At 37.2% G+C, this 27,945-nt stretch overlaps 1 protein-coding gene across 2 annotated transcripts in view; it reads left to right on the top strand.

The window, feature by feature from the left end:
- The window catches only part of VAV3 (vav guanine nucleotide exchange factor 3), a 157,486-nt gene that overhangs the window by 53,125 nt on the left and 76,416 nt on the right, over nt 1-27,945 (top strand). For both annotated transcript variants that reach the window (XM_027667627.1, XM_027667626.1), the window contains exons 3-15: nt 3,260-3,318; nt 4,007-4,072; nt 6,968-7,076; nt 9,753-9,845; nt 9,944-10,012; nt 13,242-13,345; nt 15,313-15,412; nt 16,719-16,814; nt 18,453-18,521; nt 20,962-21,048; nt 21,484-21,569; nt 21,943-22,075; nt 22,399-22,508. In XM_027667627.1, coding sequence (XP_027523428.1) covers nt 3,260-3,318; nt 4,007-4,072; nt 6,968-7,076; nt 9,753-9,845; nt 9,944-10,012; nt 13,242-13,345; nt 15,313-15,412; nt 16,719-16,814; nt 18,453-18,521; nt 20,962-21,048; nt 21,484-21,569; nt 21,943-22,075; nt 22,399-22,508 — 1,181 coding nt within the window. The remainder of the gene's footprint in view (nt 1-3,259; nt 3,319-4,006; nt 4,073-6,967; nt 7,077-9,752; nt 9,846-9,943; nt 10,013-13,241; nt 13,346-15,312; nt 15,413-16,718; nt 16,815-18,452; nt 18,522-20,961; nt 21,049-21,483; nt 21,570-21,942; nt 22,076-22,398; nt 22,509-27,945) is intronic.

Here is a 27,945-nt window from a genome sequence, read left to right as displayed (position 1 = left end):
AAGCTCTGCTGAAAGGAAGAGAACAAGGCAAAAAAAGCACACGAAAAGCATTAAATTGAATGTTATGACCTTTAATGTGTATGGTACATAGTAATTTTGGAGTTCAGAATTGCACTATATTATAGGCTCCTTCATGCAACTGTACAGGGCTTCAAACTAGCACTGTTCTGAAAACCTCCTGAGTCTTTTCTTTGTGAGTTTGAAAATCAGACATTTTTCAGGATTTAATTTTGTTTTAATGAATGACTATTGAAATTCTGATCATTTATCTGACAACTCAGCCCATACATAACAGCAACCATGCACATGGACCTTGAAATTTGGGGGCACTTAATTGTTCCTGCAGTGGCTGGGAACTAAACAACGGAAACTTTGTGTGGAAGGAGAAGCTTTGTTTTCCTCACTTTATGTTGGAGCAAAGACATTTACATCTATGTGATATTGAAATAGTGTGTTGCCCACAAGTGGTAGTTTCATGTGTGATTACTGGTGTGAGTATTCTGGACATTTTCTCAGAATTCTTTAAGGAAACCATAACTGTGAGAAACACACCCCTCAGTAGGCACGGTTCTGTTTCTTGACTGAGTGCTGTCTTAAGCTTCGGTTTAGTAAAAGTGGTCAGTGGGTGAACATTAACTTTTCTTCTGTGGAAGTTATGTCTGTATTTTAATCTTAACCAAAGACTAGTGTGCTTAATGGTTTTAAGTTCTTAATTGTGTTATTTTGAAATAAAATGGTGATCTCTGCCCATTACCTTTCCCGTTTTTGTGATGCCAGTGTGGCCACACTTTGTCACTTAGTTCTGGAGAACGCAGTGTGTGTCTGGTGAGATGCTGACAGCTGTTGTGTTGATGACCATTTTCTTCTTACCAGATTATCCAGTGTTCAGTTTTTGATAGAGATCTGTCTGTTGACTTCCTAGCTTGTTAGTTAGCTCTTCCTGCAGTGCCAAACCCACCTCCCTTCTAAGAGCAGTGAAAATTATTAGTAGTCTTTTGTTGTCTCTAGTCATATAGTTCCTTTCTCTGTCCTTTTCTGTGTGCATATTCTCGTAAACACTCCTCTGGCTTCCTCAGTGTCTGTGGGTGTCATCGTGTGTCACTATGCCCATCCCCTCCAAGTCTTCACATCGGTTCCTAAAAAAGGTTTTCTATTCCTCTTAATTTATAAATCTTGCTTTTGTTTGTGTTCATATTGATAGCTGTAAAATGTGATTTAGCAGTACATTTTGGGAATAATATTTGCTAGTTACTCACCTAAAATTCATAGTTTCCTTTGTACAGCTTGGCTTTTTGTGTTATTTTGAAGCAACCATAATTATCTGTGAAGAGTAAGCTGTACCTCTGCTGGGTTTGATTATTCTAGATAAGTGAGAATCCCTCTAAGGAAAATGGTCTGTGTGGGTGGAATAGTTTGCAAAAGATTTTTTGTGTGCTGGGAAGTAACATGTTAAAACAAGAAAGGGATATTCAGTTCACCAGACTTGCCCCCCTTTGTTTTTAGCATTAAGCCTCTTTTCCCGTGATTTTGCCAATTAATGTCCACCCGTCTGTTAGACCATTTTGCCAGCTACTGAATTTTCAGTTAACTTCTCATACTGTCTTGTCTCCTGTGGCTTAGCAGTCCTTGCAACCCTGCACTGGAATTCTTGCAGGTGTGCAGAGGCAGGTTCTGGTGTGGTGTGGAAACCACAACTCCCCTGCAACAGTAACACTTTGTAAAGGAGTGTTTTTTCCCTTTTGACCTTTTGATTACTGTGAAATAGTTTTTAATTAACTTTGTAATTTATTCAGTCAGCTTTTATTCACAATTTCTAAAACTTATTCTAGGCCATGTTGCAGTTCTTCCGTTCAAAGGCAATATGTGCCCCAACCTTCGATTGTGTTCATAGCATATATATTTGTTTTTATAATTCTTTGTCTTTGCTGTAAGGCAAAATCAGGTTTTCTGTGACGTTCATTTTCACAGCAGCTTACATGAACCCCAAATGTGCCTTTCACAGGAGTAATTTAATGTTGTTAATTCTTAATTTTACTCATCTGCATATGAGATATGATTCACTTTGGAGGCTTTGTTACTTCAGTTTAAACTCTGTAGTTTGTGATTATTCTCTGTGGTTTTTACTTTGTCATTCTCCTGTGTAAACATGGAATTTTCATTCCTTTGAGAGATGCACTTTTAACTCTCTTTTATGGTCAGGGTAGTCTTGTAGTTAAAATTTCAAAAATAAACAGTTGAATTTGTAGACATTATTCCCAAATGCCTGTGAAATGTAGAATTGCTGTACTGAATTTTGATACCGCTGATAAGAACCTTCTTTGGAGATTTCAGCCTAATATGAATTTTAAGTTGATAAGATCCAAGCTGAAACTTCTGGGAATTTCAGGGGAACCTTCATTTGAAGCATAGAAATTCAGACGGGTGTCATTTTGGGTCTTTTTCTCTCTCTAGCAAACAAGACTTACCAATCTGATAGTTCCCAGTATACCAGAAAATACTTGTGACATAGAGGACATACTGGGCAGAGTCAAAATAGGTTTTGTATTATTACAGTTGCCAGCAAAACAACTCCACCTTTGTGACTGTATGTGTGTCTATCCAACGCTCCTTAATGCTTCCCTCACTTTTTGTGTAGCCTTCAGCACTTATAGTATTTTCTTAGAATGAGACCTTCCATACTGCTGCCATATTCTAAAGAAAACAAGGCTTCAAGGCTCCTTCGCGCAGCTTTGGTTGTGGGGCCGATGGAAGAGATCGATGAGATCGATCCGTGCCTTCCCAGCCTGCCCTGCAGGGCCGCCTTCTGCCTTGGCCTCTGGCTCCCTCTGCGGACCACTGTGTGCCGAAGCTCAAATCCATACGATTTTCTTTCTCGAGCTACAATAAGAATCCCAAATATTTAGCACAGTCTGTGAGATAAAATTTGTTTACAAGTGCATCCAGGTCCAACTGCGAATCGAATGTCTGATTTGTGACATATATTACCTGGTTTTAAATCCACTTAAATTAGCTTTTACTTGTAAAGAAGAGTTCCCTTTTCTTGTCTTTGTGGTTCCAACACATATCCCAGTACAAAACCACCTAGGACCAGCTAGGGGGAAATCCATGGAAGTTCGGTGCACTCAGTGTTTGACACAGCCAGATTCTCTGTCTGTTTATATAATTTGAAATAGTGCTGCTGATAATAAAGCAGTAGAGAACAAAATGTTTTATTGCTTCTGTTCTCCAACTAATCACAGTTTGTTTCCTTCCTCCCCAGGTGATAGAAACACTTTCAAAACTTTCTCGCACTCCTATTGCATTAGGCACGGGAATAAGGTATGTTATTGCTGTAATGGATGGTGGGAGTAATGCCTCTGGCATGGTGCTTCTTGGAAGGGTAGTTAGGCATTATAGGCTGTGTCCCCCACTAAGAATTTCTCTAGTTGTAACCCAGAATACCCAGTGGCAGCTAACCAAGGCTCTGGACCTCTGAGGAGTTACGAAAGGTATCTTCTACCTCTGGTACATTTACTGAAGTGCCTGAACTCTGTATACTTCTCATGCTGAAACTTAAGGTGAACAAATGAGCAGCTAGTATTGCAGAACTTGTGTGATAGTAGTGACACAGGATCACAAGTCAAGCTGATGCAGTGCTGATTTATGTAAAGACAAAGGGGTTTTCTCTTCTTTCTTCCTCCAAGTTCATGAAATTCTCATTTTCAAAAAGAAACCAAAAACCCACAACCAGACCTAATGTGACAGTTTTGCTGATTTCCCCCCCCCTTGAAAAATGACAATGATGTGTATTAGTAGTGATTTATAACAAGCCCCTCCAGTAGGGTGTTTATTATATTGTCAGTTCACATATAGGAGTCTAAATACATATATACTGTTCATCAGAGAAAGAGAGGAACATACACAATAGCATGCAGTAATCCGTGTGAAAATCTTAGAAACCAAACAAAATCCTACTGTATGACTAGGCTAGTGCTGTGTATAATTAATACTATATTTCTTTCTGTAGGCCCTTCCCTACAGAAGAAAGCGTTGATGATGAAGATGTCTACAAAGGTCTTCCTGATTTAATAGAGTATGTTGTAAATATTTAATTAATGATTTTGGCTTTCAGTTGCATGCTGTTATTTATATGATGTTATAGAACACATGGTGTTAATGAAAATGGAATATTTATTTGATTTAAAAATATTTTGTTAGCAATTATGCTGACCAGGAAGAATTAATTATGAAAGCTTGTTTGAATAATTGTGATACATTTGTATATGTAAGGAAGCTTAGAATCAGATTCTGTTTCATGGAGAGGGCTGGTAGCAAGTAAATAAACAAATGTGTTTCTAAATTATCTCTGTACTATGAGAATGCTTTCAGAAAGTTGAAATATCAGTTGTAAGAGACCCAAGGAAATTTACTTGAACTTGCAAACAAAATGCATGTTTGGATCATAATTCAAGTGGATTGTTTCCCTAAAGTCAATGAAATTGTGCATATGTATGCATTTGCCTCTTTTGGGTGTTTGCAGGATTGTCAGGATACCCTTGTATTCTATGGCTAGGACCTCTCAAGATCCATTAGGTATCATGTTGGACAAGAGCTCAGAGCTCAGTGCCCCAAAGCTCGAAGCTCCCCCAGCACTCCCCTCATTAGTGCTGCCCGGGCTCTGGACACACTGTGTGTCGCTTGTTGCAATGTGCTGAAGGAACTGCTGTTCATACCAGGGATTTGTTTCTTTAGTGGGTGTAAAGAAGGGAAACACCACCATTATTAGCATTGCTCAATTTACCACTTGCCCTGCATAGCTTGTCCTTGTTTCCTGCAGCTGACTGTCTCATGGATAATTGCTTTTCACTCTGTGTACTTGAAGGTGCAGAAGGTAGGAGTTGCAGTCTCCTCTGAGAGATCCAAGTGGGCTAGAGATGATATCCTCATCTCTTAGATGTGGTGACATTAGCACTGCTTGAAAATAATATTTCTACCAATTCTTAAATAGGTATACAAATTCAGTACTGGAAGACAGTCTTTAAAAAAAAAGTTAATAAGCCAAATAAATTGATATTCATAGCTCTTCTTTTGCATCAAATGACAAATATTATTAACTGAAATTTGATAGTTGCATGCTGTCTCAACTGTGGAGAAAGCAATTAATGATTAAGAAACAAAAGTGTCACTGAATGATGCAAATGGTCCACATTTTTTACTTTCTCTTAATTATTAGTGAGTGTATTTGGCTGAAATTAATTTAATTGTCCCGGAGTTTAAATGGTGTCTGAAGAAGTCTTTCTGTCTCAAAGAGCTGCGGTAGTTAAAGTGGGGGAGACCTCCAGGCTTTAGGCTGCTAGCCCATTACCTGCGAGGTGAATGCCCTTCCCCCCGCCCCAGCAGGTGGCCCTGCGACCCCGACCCAGTAAAGGAGCACACAGACCACCAGGGAGGGATGGATGAAAGAGGAAGTTTATTGTGGGGTAGGGGTTTATAAGGCTTTCAGGAGGGTCAAAAGGGGACCAATCACAAGTTCAGGGTCACATAGAAAAAACAGTCAGGTGAAGGGTCAACAGCCAATAGAAAGGGGTTAACAAAGGCCAATGGGAAACACCTCAGGACACCTTCCCAGGACACCTTGTGTGGGAGCACAGGGGGTGTTGGGAAGAAGGGGCAATGACTCTGCAAAAAGGTAAAAGCCATTTTAAAACCTGTTTAAACCACCTTAAAAACTTGGGTTTCTATAGCATTTGAAGTGTTTTCATTTTCTTCACTAGTCCATCTCTGACAGGACTTCTTCCATTCTGCATATGGCAAATCCATTGCCACATTAAAGTACTCTGTTTTTTGCCAGCTTTTGTTCCCTGGAGCAGAGGTGGTAAAATAGAGTGTGTCTTCTGCATCCGACAGCTGCCAGTGTATAATGTGAAGAGCTGGCATACCATCACTGTGAACTGAAATGTTAGACTAACCTCTTGGTTTTTACTCTGAAGGATTTCAGTGTCGTCTTCCAAGAGGAAAAATCTCAAAATTGTCAGCACATCTGATCCAGTTTCTGTATTATTATTGTGACTGGAGTGCTTTCAATATCTTTTAGAGTTCTTTTGTAGGCATATCCTGAGAAATAGGAGTAAAAGATATTATGGGCTTGATAAACTAGCACAAAGTAGGAAATACTCTAGCAGGACTAACTCTAGTGAAGCTTGAATTAGCTGAGGGTAGAGTTGAGCCTTATTTTATGCCTTATTTCTGTAGTCTGGGTATTAAGAGGATGTTTCTGGTGAACTGTCTATAATTTTCAGTTTGATAGGTTACTTTTTTAATTTTCAAGTAGCTGAAAGTTGCCATGAGATAGTTAAGATACCACCTTATGGAGTGGAGGGACAGAGTCTCAGGTGCTGGCTCTGCTATCTTTAGTGTATTTTCACAGAATCACAGAATAACTGAATCTTCTGAGTTGGAAGGGACCCACAAGGATCATTGAGTCTAACTCTTAAGTGATTGGCCCATATGGGGATCAGAAACCTACACCTTGATGTTATTAGCACCATGCTCTAAGCAGTTTTACCCCAGATAATTCTTTGTTTAGGCAGAGAGAAGACCTGTAACAGCGCCTGGCATCCCAATGAATCCCTGGGATGCCAGGCAGGAAGGAGAGGCAGCTCCTCTTCCCTGGATGTGTTGGGAGAAGGACCAAAGAGAAGAGGGCATCTGGATAGTAGCTCATGACAAAACTGTCCCTATGTACTGCTTTTGCTGTATGGTTTAGGTCCTCTGTGGTTCTAAATTCATGCAGTCTTCAGTATTGTGTTGATTTTGTACAATTGTATTTTAAATGCATTGAGAAAAGAAAATTAATGGACTTAGTTTCCCTTAATGAGTTCTTTTCATTAGATATTCAAATAATTAATCTGTTTGTTTACTGTAGAAACTTGTTTTATGAGAAGTAGTCCCTTGCAGCTGTGCTGCAGCTTTTTCCTTGTCTTTTCAGTGAAACTGGTGTTGATGAAGATGAAGACTTGTATGATTGTGTCTATGGAGAAGATGAAGGTGGAGAGGTTTATGAAGACCTAATGAAAGATGAAGCAGCACAGCAACCTGTATGTTTTCCAATTCCATGCTACTTTGGAACAACAGCAGTTATCTTTTTGAAAGTTGAAATTATCTCTTTATAGTTAGTTTCATTGAAACTTCACTCATGCTCAGCTGCATCCTGAGTTCTCACGTCCAGTGCTTTATCTCCTGTGTAAGACTTCACAGGCTGTTTTGATAAAGGGTCAAACATTAAATATGGTAATTTTTTTAAAGAAATATAATTTTTAAATGAAATATAGTAATTTAAGTTGGCTAGTTATGAGTAGTAAAATTTACCAACTGTTTTAAAAACAATTAATGGAACTGCTTACTTGAAAGTGTCCTACCTCCAAAATTGTTAAAATATTGTGAAATGCTGTTGTTTGAGCCAAAATTTGGACAACTTACTTAATAAGGACAACAGAATTGTTTCATACTAATGAATTTCCTGCTTATTCAACCATGTAGTTTTTGTTGATCATTAGGTTGCCATTATCTTGTGAAGTAAACTGTACCACTAAGTTTTTTATAGCAGTAGCTGACCTTTGAAGGCAGTTTTTCTCATCTGTATTGCTATTTGCACATTATTTCTTATTCCCTCTCTCCTTTTTTTTTATTGCACTCAAATTCTAGAAGTTTATGGCACAGATAGAAAAATTGATATGTTAATTTCTGCCAAAAGTGTCTGTGAGAATGATCTTTTTGGGTTAGGTGAGCACAAAACTGAAGTGAATGGTTTTAAGTGGAATCCCAGGATTTGTTTGCATTGCACATACGAGAGCTGGTGAACAAAAAACACCCACATTTTGTCAATGGATATAAGCTACTGAGTATAGCAGTATTGGGGCAAATACTGCAAGGCATCTGAACAGTACTGGGCTCACAGAGGTAAAGGTGAAAAATAATTGAAAGTCGAAATAACATAAAATTCTAATACTTTATTGAGATTAATTAACTACAATTAACTGACAGTGTCTGCTTCCCCCTACCAAAGAATTTGAGAGTAAAGACTTGAGATAAGTGTGATCATCAGATGATGATGCTTGCAAAGTACAGTTCTTCTGATAAGATTGTATTTTTGCAAAATGGTTACTTGTGTCTGCGTCTGATGAAGATGCCACCTTAACATTTGTTGTGGGAAAATTAAAAAACTGCATGAGCTTGGTTTTCAAGAAGCATTTCTGAGATTGCAGCACATGGTGGATGAGAGTGAGAAGCCATTTCCACCTGCAGGAGCTACTTGTAGTCATGTGGAGACAGAGAAGGGTAAAGGAGATTGGTCAAAGCAGCAAACAAGTGTGAGCAGTGGCCAAGCTTTCTGTGCCTGATTTGCAACTTGGCATCTAGTTGAGGTGGTAGGAGTACATTTCCCACTCTACAGAGGTGATCAAGCAGTGTCATAGAGGCTTTATGTGGCTCATGGGCAGTTTAAGTGTGGCTTGCTGTTTGCTGTGGTGTGCTTAGCATGTGTGTCAGGTAGCCCGGTAGCAGAGAGAGCGAGTGGAAGGAGTCTAGCTCTTGAACATAGCAGTAGCTAATTGTTAAAATTTCAAGTCTAGAAGTTTGCTGTTCTTAGAAGAGAGAAGTGTTTTGTTCAAAAGTTTCTTTTTGTTTGTTCTTCCCCCCCCTCAGTGGAAAGAACTGTAGTACTAAATTTCTAGTCCTGACTCCCTCTGTATGTGAATAACATCTAGTCATCAGGTATATTAACATGTAGCAATACGGATTCCCTACATTGGGTGAAAATAGGTAAGAAACAGCCAGGGATATGCTGAAGGATAATACAAATCCATAAATAGGCTTCAGAAAGGATGTGATAGTACTGTTGCTTGTTGATTTAGGAGAAAACATTTTGGATCAATTACTGCTTTTAATTGCAAGAGCCTGTCCAGTTACTATGTGAGGTCTCCAAGCTGACCTGTATATCTCCAGATCTTCTAAGTCTTGCTTGACACAAATGATTCCATATCTTCTTCCAGTTGTTTACTCTTTTATTTGAAATCAGATTTTATTGATGCTTCAAGTTATTGATGCTGTAATGCTGTAAATCTTATCTTTGGTAAGACTGCTTGTAAACTATTTTTATAGAGTTCTGGGCTGATAATTACTTCAATTTTCTATGAGTCTGGTGGTTTACATGGAAAACTCCCAGGGTCTCTTTGGAGACACACACATACATATGTAAGAGCTGAACTTGGAGGTCACTACACTTCCCGATTTGAGGACATACTCCTATTGTGTCTGAAGAGAAACCCCCCCCTTGAGAACTAAAAGGGGAAAAACTGTAAATAAGTGCAGGGATTAGACCAAATCCAATATTTATGGCAATGCAAAGTTGCTTAAATGATTTAGCCCCATTAAGTTTAATGGAATTATTAACTGCTGAGTATTTTAAATAAGATTTCTCAGTCTGGATGTAAATTAAATGTGACCTTGTGTTTCAGCTTCCAAAGTACATGCAGATACTTCAGCATTTTATGTCTAAACATTAACTTTTCATAATATTATTTTGATTTTACTAAAGTCATCAGCTAATTGAACATAAAAATATTCTTGGTTATTGCTGTCATCTTTGGAGGCTGCAGTACTCAGAGAATTTCAGGAAGCAGTTATCCTAATTGCATAATTCTAAACAAATAAAAACATTTGTTATCCATTAGGTGCCTGTTAATGACTTAAACTTGACTCCATTGTAATTGCAGAAATATACTGAAAATGACATAAGAAGCTGTTGTCTTGCTGAAATAAAGCAAACGGAAGAGAAATACACGGAAACTCTGGAATCGATTGAGAAAGTAAGTTGTGACTTACAGAGTTGTAACATGCATTTTCATAGCAGTCTAGAAAATACAAGTACAAAAACCAATGTTTATGTAATTTCTTTTTCTTGCAGTTTTTCATGGTGCCATTGAAAAGATTTCTGTCAGCATCAGAATTTGATACTGTTTTCATCAATATTCCTGTGAGTAATTGCATATTTAATGAACAGATATAAGGCTCAGAGCTGATTGTGATATACTTCTGTTGTATGTTACTGTATAAAACGATTATTTGAAATACAGTGTACAGTGTGTTTATGTGGATATTAGATGATAAGGATGTGCACTATTTAATTTTTTCTTTCTGCTTGAGGGAATAGGATAAGAGAAATAGTATTGTCATGTCAGATAGTGAGTGATTAAAAGCTAATAATTTCTAGAAATGGATTATCTTTAAATAAATGCTGGTATTTTAGTGATGGTACAAAGTTGTGACTGTCAAGTTACCTATCACTGTGTACTGAGTATCTGTAGCTGCTCTGCAAAAGCTTGTAACTGCTCTGGCTCTGACACCATTGAAGACACTTGAAAGTTAACATAATTCAGTTTTGGATTTGGAATCTGGTGCTGAAAAGGATAAGGAAATCCTATGTGAACTATCTAGGAGACCTCTTATTTGACTGAAATAATCATGGTTTCTGTGATTGGTACTTTGTTGCATTTTTTTTTGGCTTAATAATAATCTTATGATAATTTACATACATTTGTAGTTGATATAAGTATTCAGCACATGTCTTTGCCTGATTTTAGAGGAAGACATCAGACATGGTCTGAAGCCTCTCTCAACACAGACAAATGAAAGTAATGTTCTTTTATGAGGCCTACTCTAAAGAAAGGGTCCCCTGAGTGTGGCTGATGGGCCACATCAAACCTTTATTGCTGTAAAATATCACCTCTGTTTTGACCATCTCTGGTGTGTTCAACAGGTTCTCAGAGTTCTCGGAGGAGATCTTGGGGGTTTTATTTTATCCTGTGGGATTCTGGTCTGTCTGTAAGAATGTTTTAGTTGCTGTTCCAGCATCGTCCTGATAGAAGCTGAATTATGACAGTTATTACACTGATGATGATACCTGACCCTTTGCCATATTTGTCCCACTAGTAAGGTTTTCACTCTTACTCTCAATTGCTGTTATTTCCTGACTATTAGTACAAAACACTGCCACAGATCTCTGTAACCAACTTGTCTTCTTGAATTACATCAGCTGCCTATAGAGATCCCTTTGCTTTTGGAAACAAATTTATATTCTGTCCTACATTAGTGTTTCTTATTCATTACAATAAGACCGTGATGTGCCCTACCTAGGTTACTGTAAACCTCTTTTCTAAGGCTCTGTGTGCCCAGGCATGTTGATTTGTGTTTATTGAAAGACCTAATTCCAGGTAATGCGAAACACTGCACAAGGGTACAAAAAAGACTTGCGTGCTGTGAGCACAGAGAGGTCAGCCTACTCACTACCCCTTAAAGATATTTAAGGGGATCACATAAGAACAGTAAAAAGAACAAAACCTGTTTATTTTAGTCTAGGGAGACATAGAGTAAAAGTTCAAGTTGTTTTACTTTGCTTTTTGTTGTTAGCATTCGGTATTCTGCTGTTAGAAGATGGTGCTTATTTCTGACTCCAGGAGCATTTTATAGGCATCCAATAACCTTAAAAGAAATATAGGACTTACCTAAGCCAAAAATACTTGCAAATGCTTTGTCTGATCAGACCTTGTCTGTGTGGCAGTTCCTCAGCAGGAAGGCTGGAGGGCAGTGGAAGCTTGTTTTAAACTAAAAATAACTGTTACACAGAGCTCTGCAGCAAGCTGCAAAGTAGAGAACAAGTGCTGTGTTCTCAGAACAGGATGGATTTTTCTCTGTTAAAGGGTTGTAGTGAAGAATGGTTTCCTTAGGGTGATGCTATATTCCTTAAATCTTCTCTAGAAGATGTTTGCTGGACAAAATCAATTGTTGATGTAAAAATACTTTATTTTTAAGAAAAAACCCCAAACCAATTACTCCAAAACACTCACCAGTCTAAAGAGAGTGCCTTTCACTAGGGCTCATATTTCAAAGTTTTGTCCTATAAAATGAGTGTATGGCTCTATATTTGTGTATTTCTATGTCTGTTTATACGTAAGTATACGTGTATTTTTATGTACATCTATGTATATACATGTACATACATATGTAGATGCATGTGCACTTATGGATGCATTTGAATTATATATATGGACATACAGAGAGAGAGAGAGATGAAAGTGCATGTAACAGATCTGAAGTGCTGGAACTTACATTAACTGTGAATGATGTTAACATCAATTTAATTTAAAGCTGTACTTTGAGTTGGAGATAGAAACTCAAAAAAACCTGTTGTCCCTGTAGTATTAAGCTGTTTTTCAGGGATATTGCTTAGTTGAGTCCCTGTGCGCTCCTGAGAAAATGTGCTCCCAATAATATATCATTTGTTATTTCTGTAATAACATCTTTGTGTACTGTCACTTAAGGTTCTGAGGATATGTCCATACAGTTGCTAGCAACTGAATTTGATCTGTCTCAAGATTTTACTCCTTCATCAGTGATGTGATTAACCTTGTAGGTACTCTTAGTCTTCATCAGTGTGAAATGTTTTGACTTAGTTCATGACTCAGAATTGCGTATTATTTTTGTAGTATATAATTTACTGCATTAAATCATCTTCAGTGGTTTTCTCTTTTAAACAGTCCTCTCTTTTTCATTGCAGTGGTGTGTACACTGCTTATAGATATCCTGATTTCGAAACTTTTTAACATGTTTTGACTTTATTTCTTGTGAATTCTCTAACAGTATCCATACAGTGTTAAGGCTGATGCAATCTCCTATAGTTTATGTATAATAGTGAACAAGTAAGGTGAGTTGCAACTATAATCAGAGAGCAAATCTTTCTGCAATATTCCTTGCTTTTGCTCAGACATTATTTGCGTGCTGTATTGGGAAACTCATTATGATTGCAGTTAATTTAGCATTAGGACATCACTAATTGACCAATGTAATGTACAAAACTAATTTTTCACAGCTCAGGGACATGAATCATTACTTCATCTTGTCACTAAAGCATTTACTTGACTTGCTTAATTTTAAAATTATCATTATAAAATGAAGGTGAATTAACAGTGCAAGTTGAAGCTTGAATAAATTAGTCTCTAATAGGTAGTTCTTGGAGTTTAGTTTTTCATGTTGCAGTATGTAGAACATGTCACAAACCTTGAAATTAGATTCTACTCTCAAATGATCTGTTTTCCGATTTATTGAAATTAATGGGTCTAACATGAAATAATTTTTTTTTTTTAAATTCAAAGCTTTAAGCCATTCTGTTTTTAAAAGCATTCCCCCTCCCCCTTACTGTTTTTAAGGATTTGGTGAAAATCCACAGGAATCTTACACAGGACATCAATGACTCCATTGTTAACAAAAATGATCAGAACCTATATCAAATTTTTATTAACTACAAGGAAAGGTAAGATTTAAGCACTCCTACTAAGTGTGCTAATCTGTGCTAAATTTGGTATTTTACTGTATTTTTGTTGTATGAATATTTCTGAAATAGGATTAAATTCCATGTCAGTGTCTTTATTAAGCTAGTTTTGGTGTTTGGAGCCTGGAAGTCAAAATGTAACGTATTGTTATATGAGCCTCCCTCTTCTCAGCTCGGTTTTGGCAATATTTTTACATAGACAAGCAATGTCTATATTTTTAAGGAAACTTAAATATTGTATTTTGCACAGCATTTTTTCACGCAAATAGTCCCAGATATTTTATAGCATGTACCTGTATTGTTTAACAGACCAAAAAAAGGCATATTTCAGACTAAAGAAAGCAGAAGAGGTCATAATTAAGAAAAGAGAAAGCAGGTGTAAAAGAGAAGAGAAAAGAGACTGTGCTCTTACCTTGCCCTGCAGTGCAAAGTGTGACAGTAAAGCAAACACCTTTTGCCTTCAAGGTGCGAAAGCAGCCAAGCTGGTAATAGGGGAGCTGTGGCAGCATTCCATGCCCTGCAGGCCAACTGCCAGTTTGTTGTACCCACCTTTTCAGATTGTTCCTTCTGCCAGCACTGAACAACTGTTGGACTGTGTAGATGAACTTACATGCCTGTGGTACAGGGCTGAAAAACACTTGTAGTGTGGGCTGCAGTGCTGACTTACCTTGAAGCAACCCTTGGATTTTGGTTAAAAATTGTTTTTTCTGGGACCGGAGTGGGAAAGACCTGTGGGTGATGGGTGATGGGTGAAGGAGGACTGTTGCAGTAAGAATAGGCTTGTGAGAAATTGGACAGCAGCATTTGGAAAACGTTAGACCAGGAGAGTTTTCTGAGGGAGGAGGGTGTCCCAGACCACTCATAAACAGTCCTGCCTTCAGAGACCCTCTGTCTCAGCTTTTGGTTTGGAGCAAGACATAGTTATTTCCCAGACTGTTAGACTTTCTGCTGCTGTAGGAGAGAATTAGGGAAGAAGTAGTTGTTCTGGAAAATGCTTATCTCTCAACAGTCATTCTGAAATGTGTGCAAAAAGGGGAACAAAGGACACTGAGAAGAAATATTGTGTTTATATTATAAAAAAAGGAAATAGAGGTAGATTGTCTTAACTGTATAGTGATTAAAAGTAATCAGAAATGGTAGGTGTTAAATCAATGTCATCACCTTAGTGTGAAAAAAAAGAATTAAAAGAGTGAGTAAAAGGTGAGAGAAAAGGAAACCTAGGAGACTACAACAGAAGGCTCATGGGAACTCCCAAAAAAGGATCTGAAGAATACAGAAGGAAACACCTCAAGTAATATATGAAAAGGTGAAAGAGAAGAGCACTCTTTGCACTGGACTAGCAGAAGGAAACACTCCATACAGAGGCAGGAAACTCCTCTCATAAAGCCAGGGTCATTCAGAAAGCATTGCTTCACTTGACAACTGTTAAAAATTTCTTGAGGTTTCATGTACTATTATTTTGATCTGAGAGCTCACATGATATAACCTAATAGAAACTATGGGATCAGTGTGGATAAACCTACAGGTTCTTTAAATGATGGCTGTAATTAATCCTATTAAGCCTGTGCTACAGAATTTATTCTTTACAACCTTAGAAATCTACATTGTTATAAATACTGTTAAACAGTCTGTTTAACAGACTGTTGTTCTGTTAAACAGAAGTTATTCTGCTTTTTAATGAATCCTATATTTATCAGAACATATATGTGAATATTAAAGGAAATTGCAGTGATTTTAGAGCATTTTGAAGGTAGGACAAAACTATATTCTCCTGAATAGTCTTCCTTACAGTCATGTTGCCCATTGAACACTGGCTAAAATCAATTCTTGCTTATTTAGGCACTGCTCCTTTTGAAAGAAGGATTGTTAACAATTGTGAAAAAATGATCAAGGATTGTTCTTAAATAAGCAAATGTTCCTTTTGTTCTTTATCTCTTGCTTTGACTTAGGTTGGTTATTTATGGACAGTACTGCAGTCAAGTGGAGATAGCGATATCGTGCTTAGACAATATCTCTAAGACAAAAGAAGATGTTAAATTGAAGTTAGAGGTATCAGTATTTTTTAATGTGCCCATATACATACATAAAACTGTGTGTTTCTGTGAATGTGCCCTGCTTTCATTGAAGTAAAAAAAACTTTATGGTGACAGAATTAGTTGGACTGATAAGTGAATGTGTTTCTGTTTCTTTTCATTCTTTTGGAGCCTCTGATCAAATGAACGTGTGCACTATTGCAGTACACATCCTGGTACTGAGTGAGTGGAGTTCTACCACTGACATTGGCAGAGTTAGGGTTTCCTTCCAGGAAGTGATCATTGGGGATACCCTTCTAGTTATCAGGATATAGTTACAGAATCGTGCAGGTTGGGAGGAACCTCTGGGCTGAACAAACCCTTGTCCCATGGCCTCACAGCGTTGTCTGCCATGACCCCTGGGTCATTTCCAGCAGAGCTGCTCCCCTGCTGAGCCCTCAGGGTGAGCATGTCCCTGGTGAGTGCATGCCAGGTGGAGGGCTTTGCCTTAGTGTGAGGTTTCTGTTGGACATGCTCTTCAGAGTGTCAGCTGCACCTCCAATCTAGTGGTGTCTGCAGATCTGCTGTGTGTATTGTGTGCCTTTTCCTGCAGATCATTGCTAAAGACACTGAAAGGGGAGGGGGGGCCTGGGCAGAGCCCTCAAGAGCTTTCCTTGCAACTGTCCCTCAGATCGTACAGGAAATATTAGTTGCTGCACTTGTTGAGCCTCATAATCTAGTCAGTTTTTTATATACCTGGAGCATAACATCCCAACCTGGATATTACCATAATGTGAGAGATGATGTTGAAAGACTCGAAAAAGTCAAGGTAGACTCTCCCCACCCATTTATAGATGTAGCCATTTCATTGTGGAAAGCAGTCAAGTAGGTCAAGCATTGATTTATTTGTGGTAAATTCATGCTGGATATTCCCATATACCTCCTTCATGTGCCCAGAAGAGGACTTGCTCCACAAGTTTTGCAGGAATTTTTGCAGAGGCTGAAGTGAGACTGACTGGCCTATAATTTTCAAGATTACCTTTTCACGTTTTTTTTAAAATAAGTGTATATATATATTTTTTTTTAAATTGCATGGAATGACTGATTTCTGTTGTCTTTGTTCTAGTCTCTCATACATGTTCAAATATCTAAAAACAAGTGCTCAGACCCAGTCCTTTTTTGCTTAGCAATTATTGCCATGTTAACTGTTTTCCTTCATTTTATTGATATTCTTTATCACAAGTTTAATATAGTTGCTTATGTCACTGAATTCTCATGTATATCATGTGAATAGTTTTGTTTTCTTGCTCTATGGTCTTATTCTTTCTTCTGCTTTGAACTAGGAATGTTCCAAGAGGGCCAATAATGGTAAATTTACACTACGAGATCTGCTAGTGGTTCCAATGCAGAGAGTACTAAAATACCACCTACTGCTCCAGGTAGTTTATTTTTGAAATTTAAAGGGGCTGAGAGAAAAACTGTGATTGTTTATTGTCAGTGGATTGTAAGAATGAGAGCTAAATGTCTTTATCAATGGAAGGTGATTGATGTTTCCCTAGATTTTTACAAAATAAAATTCAGTCAAGTGCAGGATTTCTGACAGAGATGGTTCTTCAGAGCTGAAGCATACCTGGGGAAAAAAGAATAAAATACAAGTGTTTCCCCCATATCTGAACCTTTAATTCTTGGTATGTTTGAAATGATTAGTGGTACCAAATCATGATCGCGGTACTTTGAAGTGTGAACCATTACCCCCTAAAAGAGGAAACCGGACCATACATACAGTGTACTTTTAAGATATTTCTCTGCTGTCATAAATTACAATTAACCCGTATTTATTTTGAAATGCTTCTTGTTATAACCCACAAAGCATTAGCTTTTGCAGTTAGTCCTGTAATAAGGGTGGAGAGTCTTATAAATTTAATTTGATAGCTGTGCCAGGAGACTCATTAGTTCAGCTGCAAAGAAATGTATTACTATATTAGACTGTCAACCCTGCTGATGCTTGTAAAATGTCATTTTAAAAAGATCTACCATTTCTGTGTGGAGCATAATTTTGACTCTGCAGAACAACATGCATTCTGCAATATTAAATTTTTGAAATACTTCTATAAATGAGTCATCAATATTTTGATCAGTGGAAAATTGGAAAAAACCAAGATGAGTGGCACAGCTTATTAAAAAAACCTTACGAAATGAGTAATGATTTTATAATCAATGTATATTATGAAAAGATTATATACAATATGTCATTGTGCTATGTGTGACACTATATGTTGTACAAGAAAGAAATATTTTATGGACTTGGAAAGAAAAAAAATGAGTAAATTATTCAAATTGTAATGTGAAGTATTGATATTTATTATTTAATTTCCCATGATTTTACTAACTTATGTGAGCTGAAATGTATGATTCTTTTATCAAATTACAAAGACGGAATGACCTGTTTTCCCAAGATGTTATGTTTTCACTTTATAAAGCTCCTGTATTTTCCATATGGGAAGTGACTAAAAGAATTCTTTGAACATGTACCTTTGATTTCAGTATCTCTTCTGAGCCAGGTTTATCTTAATTTTAATGAGACAGTGACTTCTTTTAAGCAGTACACAATTTAGCTGAGGTTTTAATGCCAGCACGCATCCATCCCTCTCTGCGGACAAGCGAGTGCTTTGGAATGGGATGATGTACCACACAACAATGTACAAATGAACTCGAGTGTTTACCTGGGCTTTCAACATTCACATACAGTAATGATCTGATTTGGCAAGTTTTAAGTGCTAGGCAGACCAAATTAGCTTCTCGTGATGGTTCATTAGCAGCTAAAGTCAGTGTTTAGGCTGTTCAGCAATCATTCTTAAACAACTTGCCAGTTATCTGTCTGCAATAGTCCCTACTCAGAGATAGGCTCCTCACTGTGGAGATGAAAATGCCAATTCTTGGATTGTGTTTTCTGGTTTTGGCATTTTTTCTTTTTTTTTTTTTTTTTTTTTTTTTTTTTGGGTGGGGATGAGCAATGACAATTTCAGTGTATAAACTGAGAAACAGTAGGTGGAAAGTTTTAACTGCTCTGTCCATAGGAGCTGGTAAAGCACACTACTGACCCCATGGAGAAAGCAAATCTAAAACTGGCCCTTGATGCAATGAAGGTGAGTATTCGTGGCAGTGAAGTATTTATGTCTCTTGGCACTTAGAATGGTAGCTCAGAACTGTATTTCTTGGAGGAGATAATGTTCTTTACAACAAATCAAACATATTTTCACAGATCACCGTGAACTTTGTGTGTCATGGCAAGTATATAGTCAAGGGCTTTGCTCCAATCTGGGAAACAAGTTCAGTTGTTTTCTGAAGTAGAGGGTTTACAAAATGGAACTTCCCCATTTCAGTTCACTTTTGCATGATTTTGCTGTCATATAATAAGATGAAAAACAACTGCTTCAATCCTGTTGGTCTCACTTCTGAAATTTAGAAATATTTCTACCACTATAAGTCAATTCAAATCAAGGTCAGTAGTTTCCCAGTGAGATGAAGAGTTATCTTTGTTTACAAGACTTGTTTTTTTCATCTTAATATGATCTCAATGGCTTTACCTTTGAAAGCAGTAGTGTCTCCCTGGAGGGTAGAGTATCTGTCACCATACCTTCACCTGCAAGTGGTACAAACAAATGCTTTATTGAATAGCTGTGCTGCCTTATGTTTATTATGTGTTCTTCTGCACAGCTTCAGGAAGGAAGCACAGTTCTGCTTTAGTTGGCTTCATGGCATGAATGGTGACATTCATGTGCTGGAATTGGGAAATTTTTTCAGTCTTTTGTGGGGAAAGAAGCCGACATGACATAAGTTATGTTTGCTTCTATTGTAATCTGTATGGTCCACAGAAGATATTGAAATCAGACTAAGTTAGTTTTGGGTCACACAGCTGTCTCATATTTTGTGACTGTCTTGAAAGCCTGGAATACAGACCAGCTTACAAATGAGATTTTGTTTCCCCTTTTTGTTATCCATTTTTGTGCAGTGAATGCAGAGAGAGGGACACCATGATAATTTCCTTCGGAGAGATGCCTGAAAATAGATGGCACTGTGTTGCTTCCATCTAGTGGCAAGCTGTGCATCCTGGCTGCTGCTAATTGGCTAGGAAAATAATTCTGGTTTTTATTTATCCCTGCTTTTTCATTCCCATTTGCTGCCTTGCTTCATTGTTGGTGTCTGTTGGACTGAAAATCAAAGAAATCTCTCGCCAGGGTGGCTGTGGCAGATGTGTGCTGCTGGCAGGACGTAACCAGACAAATAAAAACCAAAAAAAACCCCTATCTCCAGTCCCTCCCCCTCCAAACTCCCAAAACCTCCAAGGTATGAGCATCTCTCCTTAAGGTTGCAGCATTGTTCCCATCTTGATTTACTGTAGTCCTTGCCATTGTAGTCGAAGTAACAGTGTAGCATTGGTATTTTGCTTCTAACAGCCCTGGTGTCTTTGCTTGAAAAGAAAATGTCTTTGGAAAAACTGGTTGCAAAGTGGTACTGCCCCTAAGGAAAGAAATTTTTAGGAAGGATTATGCTGTTGGATTTTTTCTAGCAGCAAGAAAGGAGGTTATTTAATTTCTAAACTAACTTTAAAGACTGACGTGAATGTATCCTGCACAGATCCATTTGGGAAGCTAGCATAATGATTGTAGCTATTCATAGATTCTGATGAAAAACAGCTTAGGAAGAGATGTATCGTCCTCCCACCCTCCAAATTTGTGACCATATTGAAGGGATACTTTAAAAGCAAGCTAGGAAGATCTGAATGCCTTTTCCAACTGCTGCTCTCAGCATCCCTGACCTTACCAATTATGTCTCCTGCTCACTCCTCATCTCTAGCCATAAACAGAGAAGCCCCAGCAAATTGTCACTATTGCTCAAGCATGTTCAGAGCATTTTAAAGGCTTTAGTGAAATGTGTACAGTACATGTTCTGGTAAAGGGCACAATAATCGTCTCAACCTGTGACTTCAGGTAGTATATCCCCTCTAAAGCCCCTTTAAAATCTGCTGTGTAATGACTTCTCTCTGCTGTGCAACAGTAAGAGCAAAATCCTACTACTGGACCTGCAGCTGCTTCTCTTCTAATGAGCACCCAGGTTTATGATCCGTTTACACCTTACATTCTGTTTTTGAGATGCCTTACATACGTTTTCTACTCTATGCTCTATTTACCTTCTATTTATACTTCTATTTACCTCAGATATTCAGTGTTGCTGACTGCTTTTTCAGCAGTGTGCTGCAGAAATTACATTTCCATCTTTAATCTTGTAAATAAGACCTTAATGAAATTCAGGAAAAATCAGACCTTTTTTTACTCTTTATTACTAATTTCCCTCTTTCTTGATACTAAATGTGTGTTTCAATAGATATAATGAAGAGAGTTGTAAATATTTATTTAGGCATGCATAATGGTAATTCTTGAACATTAATTTGGTAATTTCAGAAGAAATTACTAAATATGCTGATAAGTCAAATATAAAATTAGAAATAAATTTGTCAAAATAATGTATTAAATTAGCCTGATATAGAAAATTATTTTTCCCTCCCTTTTGCCGTTGATACTCTAGGACTTGGCTCAATATGTAAATGAAGTAAAGAGAGATAATGAAACTCTTCGTGAAATTAGACAGTTTCAACTATCAATAGAGAATTTGGTATGTGATTTTTAAAAAAATTTATATACCATTTTTGAATCACTGTTGATCAAAAATATTCATAGATGCATTTTTTCCTAATTTCATATGAGATTATAAGTACTCCTGTTAATATTTAATGTAAATGTGCTTTGTTTGGTTTAGAATGACATGAATATTTAAAGTACAGAAATCTCTGCTATTTTGGGTGCCTGTAGTTAAATATTTTTGCTTAGTTCAGGATTTATATTTGTATAGTGACTTGGGTGTTTTTGTAATGGGTAAACCTTTCCCATTTGAAGACAAAAATAGAATGGACTGATTCTTTATAGCATTTAGTTTAGATGGTAGTGAGGAAAAGATGTTTTCTGGCCTGCATAGTCCTTTTCTGGGGGTAAAAGGAGTGAGTGGTCACACTTTTGCTGTATTGAATCATACATATTACTTCTGTTTCAGAATCATTCCCTCTTACAGTATGGAAGACCTCAAGGTGATGGGGAAATAAGGATAACGACATTAGACAAACGTGCAAGGCAAGACAGGTGATGGCACAACTTCTGGTATCTGCTACTAAAACCCTGTAAAGTAAATTTTGGTAGAGTTGAGGTCATCTCAGTGATTCTTGAGTACTTCCTGTTCACTGTGCGTTGACAGAGCTGATCTTCTGTTTGCCAAGTGAATTTGCAAAGTGATTAATAGAAAATTAGCTATTACATTATTATCTAAGATCACTAAGTCCCTGGCAAGTAGTAAGTCTTGAACAAAAGGACTTTCAGTGTTTGTTGTTTTATTAGTCAGTAGTTTAGTTCTTCATCTTCAAAATTTTAAGTGCCACTGGCAAAAGTGTGTAAAATGAGACTTTTGGTGTTAGCTTTCTGGAGTATTTTTAACCATCTTTATGCTGTATTTTTCTAGGCACATCTTCTTGTTTGATCTAGCTGTAATTGTTTGCAAACGAAGAGGTGATAATTATGAAATGAAGGAAATAATAGATCTTCAGAAATACAAAATTACAAACAACCCCACTACTGATAAAGAAAATAAAAAGGTAAATATTTGTTGCTAATTCAATTAAAATGTATATTTTTACTAACAATTTGAAGCTTTTTGCAGGAGTTCAGAATGTAAATACAATTTCTTTAAGAAACTTTTTTATATGTAAGCTGAAGTGAATATTTAGGAATTTCAGCTTTTGCTTATTTTGATGTAATTAAATAATTTGAGTAAGTCATTCTCAAGGAACATAAGAATGTGATGTTGCTGTTCCCAAAATGAGTGAATTAAAGGACATACAAATGCTTTATTATTTTTCTTTTTTTTTTTCACTTTCCTTTCTTCATAGCTGATTGTATTGCAAATCTTTTTATACAGTGGTCTTATGGCTTCTACCTCATTCATATCCAAGGTGAAAATGGTTTAGAAGTTTATTGCAAAACTAAAGACTTGAAGAAAAAATGGCTCGAACAATTTCAGATGGCTCTGTAAGTATTTTTGTTAAGGTAGAATCACATTCATTAGTCACGTAAGGATATCATTTAAATTATGCTGAACTTCTTTCATGTGTTAATGCAGTGTAGTTATCTATTTTATTTGACATTCTGAGAAACAGCTGATTGACATCTTCATGAATAGAGTATTTCCCTGAATTTCCTCTTGGAAAAGAAAGAGGGCACTCTAGGCTATGTAGTACTTTCCAACTTTGCTGCTAAAACTGTTTTAGTAGTGCTGTCCTAAGCCACCACGGGGAAATATTAATTACATTAACAATAAATATCTATTATAATAGTGACATTTTTTCCTCTCCCATTTTAATTTTTGACTAATTGAAGTATGTTTCTGAAGCTGATGCTGATGGTTTGAGAGCGGATCCTGGCACCTTTCCTAGTGGCTTTTAACTAATTTATTAGTTAGTATTTGGATCAGGTTGCATGGCATATTAAATTTAGTTTCAAAAGGCTGATTTCTTCTTGTCAGAAAGGCAGACATGATTATTGACACCTCAGGTCTTCTGATTAAATGTAAAACATGCGAACAAGGGAGTTGGATGACAGGGTGATGCTTGGTTTATGGAAAGGAAAAATGTGAGGGGGAATGAGATAATCCCAGTGCAAACAGACAACATTAATAATGGGGGTTTGAGATGTGGTTGTAAAGGTATGTGGATTCAGGAGAAAGGCTGTTATGAGCTGATTTGAGTGAAAGTTGCTTATAAGCTGTATACATTTTTTACAAGCCTTAGTACGATGAGTGCTAATGATTTAAATGGAAACACAAGGGAGGAGAGTCTGGGCTGGACAGATATAATAAAGCCTGGTTATGAGGATTCCCATCTTGCTGATTTTTGTTGAAGATAAAAATGGCACATGTTTTGTAATGAAAACAGATGTTTATTTGCATGTGTGCCTCTTTTTGTCCCTGTGGTCTCCCTGTTATGTCATAATTATATTTACTTAAAACATGTATGAAAAGTGGGGATCTCAGATTAATCAATTTCTGCACTGCAACTATTCATCACTTTTCGGGTGTCATGGCCCAGTGCACAAGAAAATCCAGCCAACAAAACCAAAACTCAGGCAAGGAGCTAAGAAGAGGGGGAGAGTGCTATGGTTTTTTTTCCTGTTTCTTTCCCAACATTTCTATAGTTCTGTGCAGGACTGTTCCCCCTGCCCCTCTTCATGTGTGATGAGTGACTACAGATCTTACCCTTATACAATATAAGGTGCCAGCCAGCACTGGAGCGTGTCTCTGTGACCAGGGGGTTTTTGCTGCCACTTGCCCTGTGCGAGCAGAGCAGACAGGATCTGAAGAGTTGACAAGATCGTGTGCCACTTCTTTCCTCTTGGGCAGATGGGTTTGGCCTTTGAAAATGGGGCGTGGTGTCAACCTTGTTTTGCTTGGTTGGTTGCCCTTTTTGTAAACCCATACCTCTATTTTAAGCTCTTTCTGTATGGCTTAAAGCTGTAATGCAGAGGCACAGGAACTGGAGCAGCAAGATCAGGGCTGAGGTGCAACATGATATAGTGGCATTATTGCTATATCCTTTCTGAAGTTTTTATTACTTACCCCCAACTCCATTACATGGGCTTGACTTCATAGCACGTTTCCCTCAACACCTCTCCCAAAACATACCTTGGTGCATGTAGCAATAATTATGTTCTAATGCATGTTGAGACATAAGAGTTTGTATTTGGGAATAAACTAAGCCAAGTGTTTTGAACAGTTGCGTGATTGCTTTGATTTGTTGTTTTCAGGGGTCTTATAATCTACTGTGTAGACTAGCTCTTCTGCTCTGAAAAGTAGCCACAACTGAAATTAGGCTCTTATTCATCATACTCAGTTATAATTGCTGCTTCTATGGGAAAAATACGTCTCATTACTTAAAAATTTGACAAGACTGCAAAACCAGCACTGCTGAAGGGGTGAATGACATTGGGTTTTGATTATCAGAAATGATATTGTTTACTGAGGTCCAGCCAGAAATTTCAATGCAGTTTATTGCCTTTGGAATAGCAGTCCGTATGAAGTCAGTTTTGTGCAAGTGTTTATCTAAGAATATAACAAGAGAACAAATTAGAATCTCTCTTATTATTTTTAAATTAAGAATTAACCTGTTGCCACTACAACAGTCTTACAGGCATAATTGTTAGCTAGGTTGTACATTTTTTTTTCTTTTTTTTGATCTTAGATGTTTATACCAGTGTATGAACAACAGTGATGATAGTTATACTGACTGAGAAAGCACCTACTGTTGAGATGCTATTGTTGAGAAGTATGAAACAGAGGAGAACACTGCTTTGCTGGCTGGATTTAGGTTTGGAGGGAATACATTAGTCGTACTTGATATGGAAAATTTCTAAAGGAGGGATGGATGAAACCCCAGTGCAATTTCCAGAGCGTTTCTTTTCAGATGAGTAAGTTTCTTTGAGAAAGCCAGTTTCACAAAGCTGTGAACCTATTCTGCCTCTTAGCCAGCTCTGTAGTCTGTGGTGAGTTGTTTTGTCGTGAGGGAGCTTGGAAATGCTGGGTTATTGGTCATAGGAAGCTGAGTAAATTGTTTTTGTTCATATGGAAGCTTCGTTGCTACACTATGTATTTGCTATTTTACTGAGACTACTGCTTTATTTAGCTATGGTGTGGCTGCACTGAGTTTCTTGTTGACCTATACACTGTAAGTTCCACAGCTGAGGCTGATCACTCACCTTCTCCCCCTCCCTCCCTCCTCCTGCTCCCCAAAGAAAAAAGGTTTATTGTCTGCAACCTTCAAAATTGCTGGTTGTTTGGGAGAACTAGATTTTCTAGATCAGAGTAAAATGAAGCAGGACACTGGGGCAGCACAATTAATATTGCTGTCAGGCTGTTGAAGTTGAAACTGTGGTTGGACTCAGAAATCTGATGAATTTTGTAAGTTTTTGTAAAGCTGACAGGCAGAGACCAGCAGATAATCTTTTAACAGGGGCCATCATATCACAAGTGCCTGAGTTCTGTCTTGGTGTGCCTCTTCTCTCACTGATGTGAATGGAAGTTCTGCATGCACAGGGGCAGTGTAACCTGCTTATTCCCTTGGATGAGATGTGATGCTTAACTGTGACAGTGGCCAATTTGAGCAGTTCTATTTTGTTCTTGGAGCTTTGTTCATAGCAGTGGATAAGCCTGTAGCTCTATGGGTAAATAAAAATCTTCTAAGATAACGCTACAAAGACTTTACTGTACTAGCGGAATGCTTAAATTTGGTCTAGCATGTCAAATAGCAGTGGTTTACATGCAGAGTCATTCCATATCCAAGATAATATTAATAGAAGTGTACAGCCAAATTACTGTAGTTAAATACTCATCGAAATGAGAGACATCATGTATTAAGTGAAAGTTTGTCAGCAGTGTGATGAAGTGCATGGTTTATTTGCTGTAACTAAGTAATTTAAAACTTCAAAAACTGGTTGTGTGAGACTCAATTTTTTTGTGTTTTTTAGTGGCATAGCCTGTCTAATCCCTTTCCTCCTGTATTAAAAACAACCAGAAGTATCAGAACAAATATGTAATGTCTCAATATACCTTCAAATTACATAAAATGTTAGATCCTGTCATGTTATTCAGGTTATGGTAAAAGGTAGGAGTGTTGACTGCTTTTTTTTTTTTCCTAGAAAGCTCTTCTACAAATGCTTTTTTTGGTTTTAAAAATGCTTATTTTTAAAAATAGTTGACTGATATGTGTGTCAATGAATTTATGCTAACCATACTTTATTAAAAGAAAAACTCTTTGAAAGGTCAAGTTGTCCTCCTCTATTGTATACATGTTTTACATATGTACCTCAGTTATATAACTTTGGAACTACTTAGCTGACTAATTATCAGGCTTAATTTCTTATTATGTAGCAACTCCTATTCTCATCGTTGTTGTAATGAATTTAATTCTTTTGTTTCTTCTTGAGAGGATGGAATAAATACTGAAAGAAAATCTGTTGATTATTACTACAGCTGTCTCATGCCAGCACTTAACATTTGCTTCCACCCACTAAATATTTCTTTGTTTTAGTTTATTTCTTGATCACAGTAGAGCATGGAGCAGGTGTGTGTTCTCTTCCTCACAATGGCAGAGATCTTTTTTCCCTGAAAGGCCACAGATTGTTTTCCTGCTGACAGGATTTGAATCCATTAGTGTAATATGACATACAATATCTTATGCTGGTTTTGCTGGATCTGTTTTGTCATCATGATGCCCAGTTTGCTAATTTAATTAAGCCTTTCTCTAGTTTCTCAATGATGGTTTTAATCTGCTCTAAAAATGACCATCAGCAAACTTGACTCCACTATAGAGACATCTTACACATATATGCAATTTAAAGAAGAATTTAGGCTGGAGGGGTGTGTGGAAATTGTTGACCTCAGTCTTCTGCAGGGCTTAGCTTGCTCAGGGCTTTGTCATCCTGAGTTTGGTCCTGCTGATTTTCCAGATGCATGGAACCAATATTACAAAGTCTCTTGCAACAGTGTTCTAACATGCTTTTTAATTAGGCTTTAATATCTCCCTTTCACAAACTGTGAAATGTATGAAAACATCTTGCAGGCAGAGAAACAGGCCTTTTTTCTTCATGTACTCAGTTAAAATTTCACCTTCAGTAACTGAAATAGCAATATTAATATCATGTCTAATTAATAAAGCCTGAAAAATCAGTGGGAAACACATGAATATTATAGTGATTAGGGTATGCATTAATTGTATGGAGTTTATGAATCTGGGTTTTTTTGTTTGTTTTGTTTTAATACTGAAATAAAAGCTATTTCAGACATGTATGGTTCTCAAAAAGCAGTGGTTTTAGTTTTAATCACACTGTACTTTGTTTTGGGTAACTAGAGAGTTTGTGTAGCAGCTTAAGTGTAGTCTAACACATTTTTGAAAAGTTCCTGCTTCAGTTCAACATAAATTCACACCTCATAACTCAAGGGACACAGGACGTATAATCTGATACTGAGGAAATAATCCCTAGATTCATTGATTATCAAACCTGGTAGGTGTGCAGACAACAGTTTAGATTAGGGAGACTACGTAAATTGTAGATAGAACTCACTGGTTTTCTTAATTTTAAAGAAAACTAATACAAGACAAGGTAGCCGAAAAGTGTTCTCTTACCTATTATCATACATATTTCCAAATTTGCTTTGCACTCTGACTAATGACATTGGTCAGATTCAGCTCAAATAGATCTGTTCCCTCGGTGCATTAATAATGCATGTGCATTAAGATTTCTTCTGAGAGAATATTTGAGCTCTGACATACTGAACACTGACATATTAAATTAAAGCTTTCTTATCAGACAATTTTAAAAGCCTTAGATGTCTGCTGTATTTTTCAAATAACCTGCAAAGGTGTTTCACTTGTACCAACCTCACATAGGTTACCAAAGCAATAAACAAACATGTCTG

This window comes from Corapipo altera, unplaced genomic scaffold, assembly GCF_003945725.1.
Source record: "Corapipo altera isolate COAL_440 unplaced genomic scaffold, ASM394572v1 360, whole genome shotgun sequence".
Classification (NCBI taxonomy): Eukaryota; Metazoa; Chordata; class Aves; order Passeriformes; family Pipridae; genus Corapipo; species Corapipo altera.
This window is presented reverse-complemented; position numbering and strand designations above follow the sequence as displayed.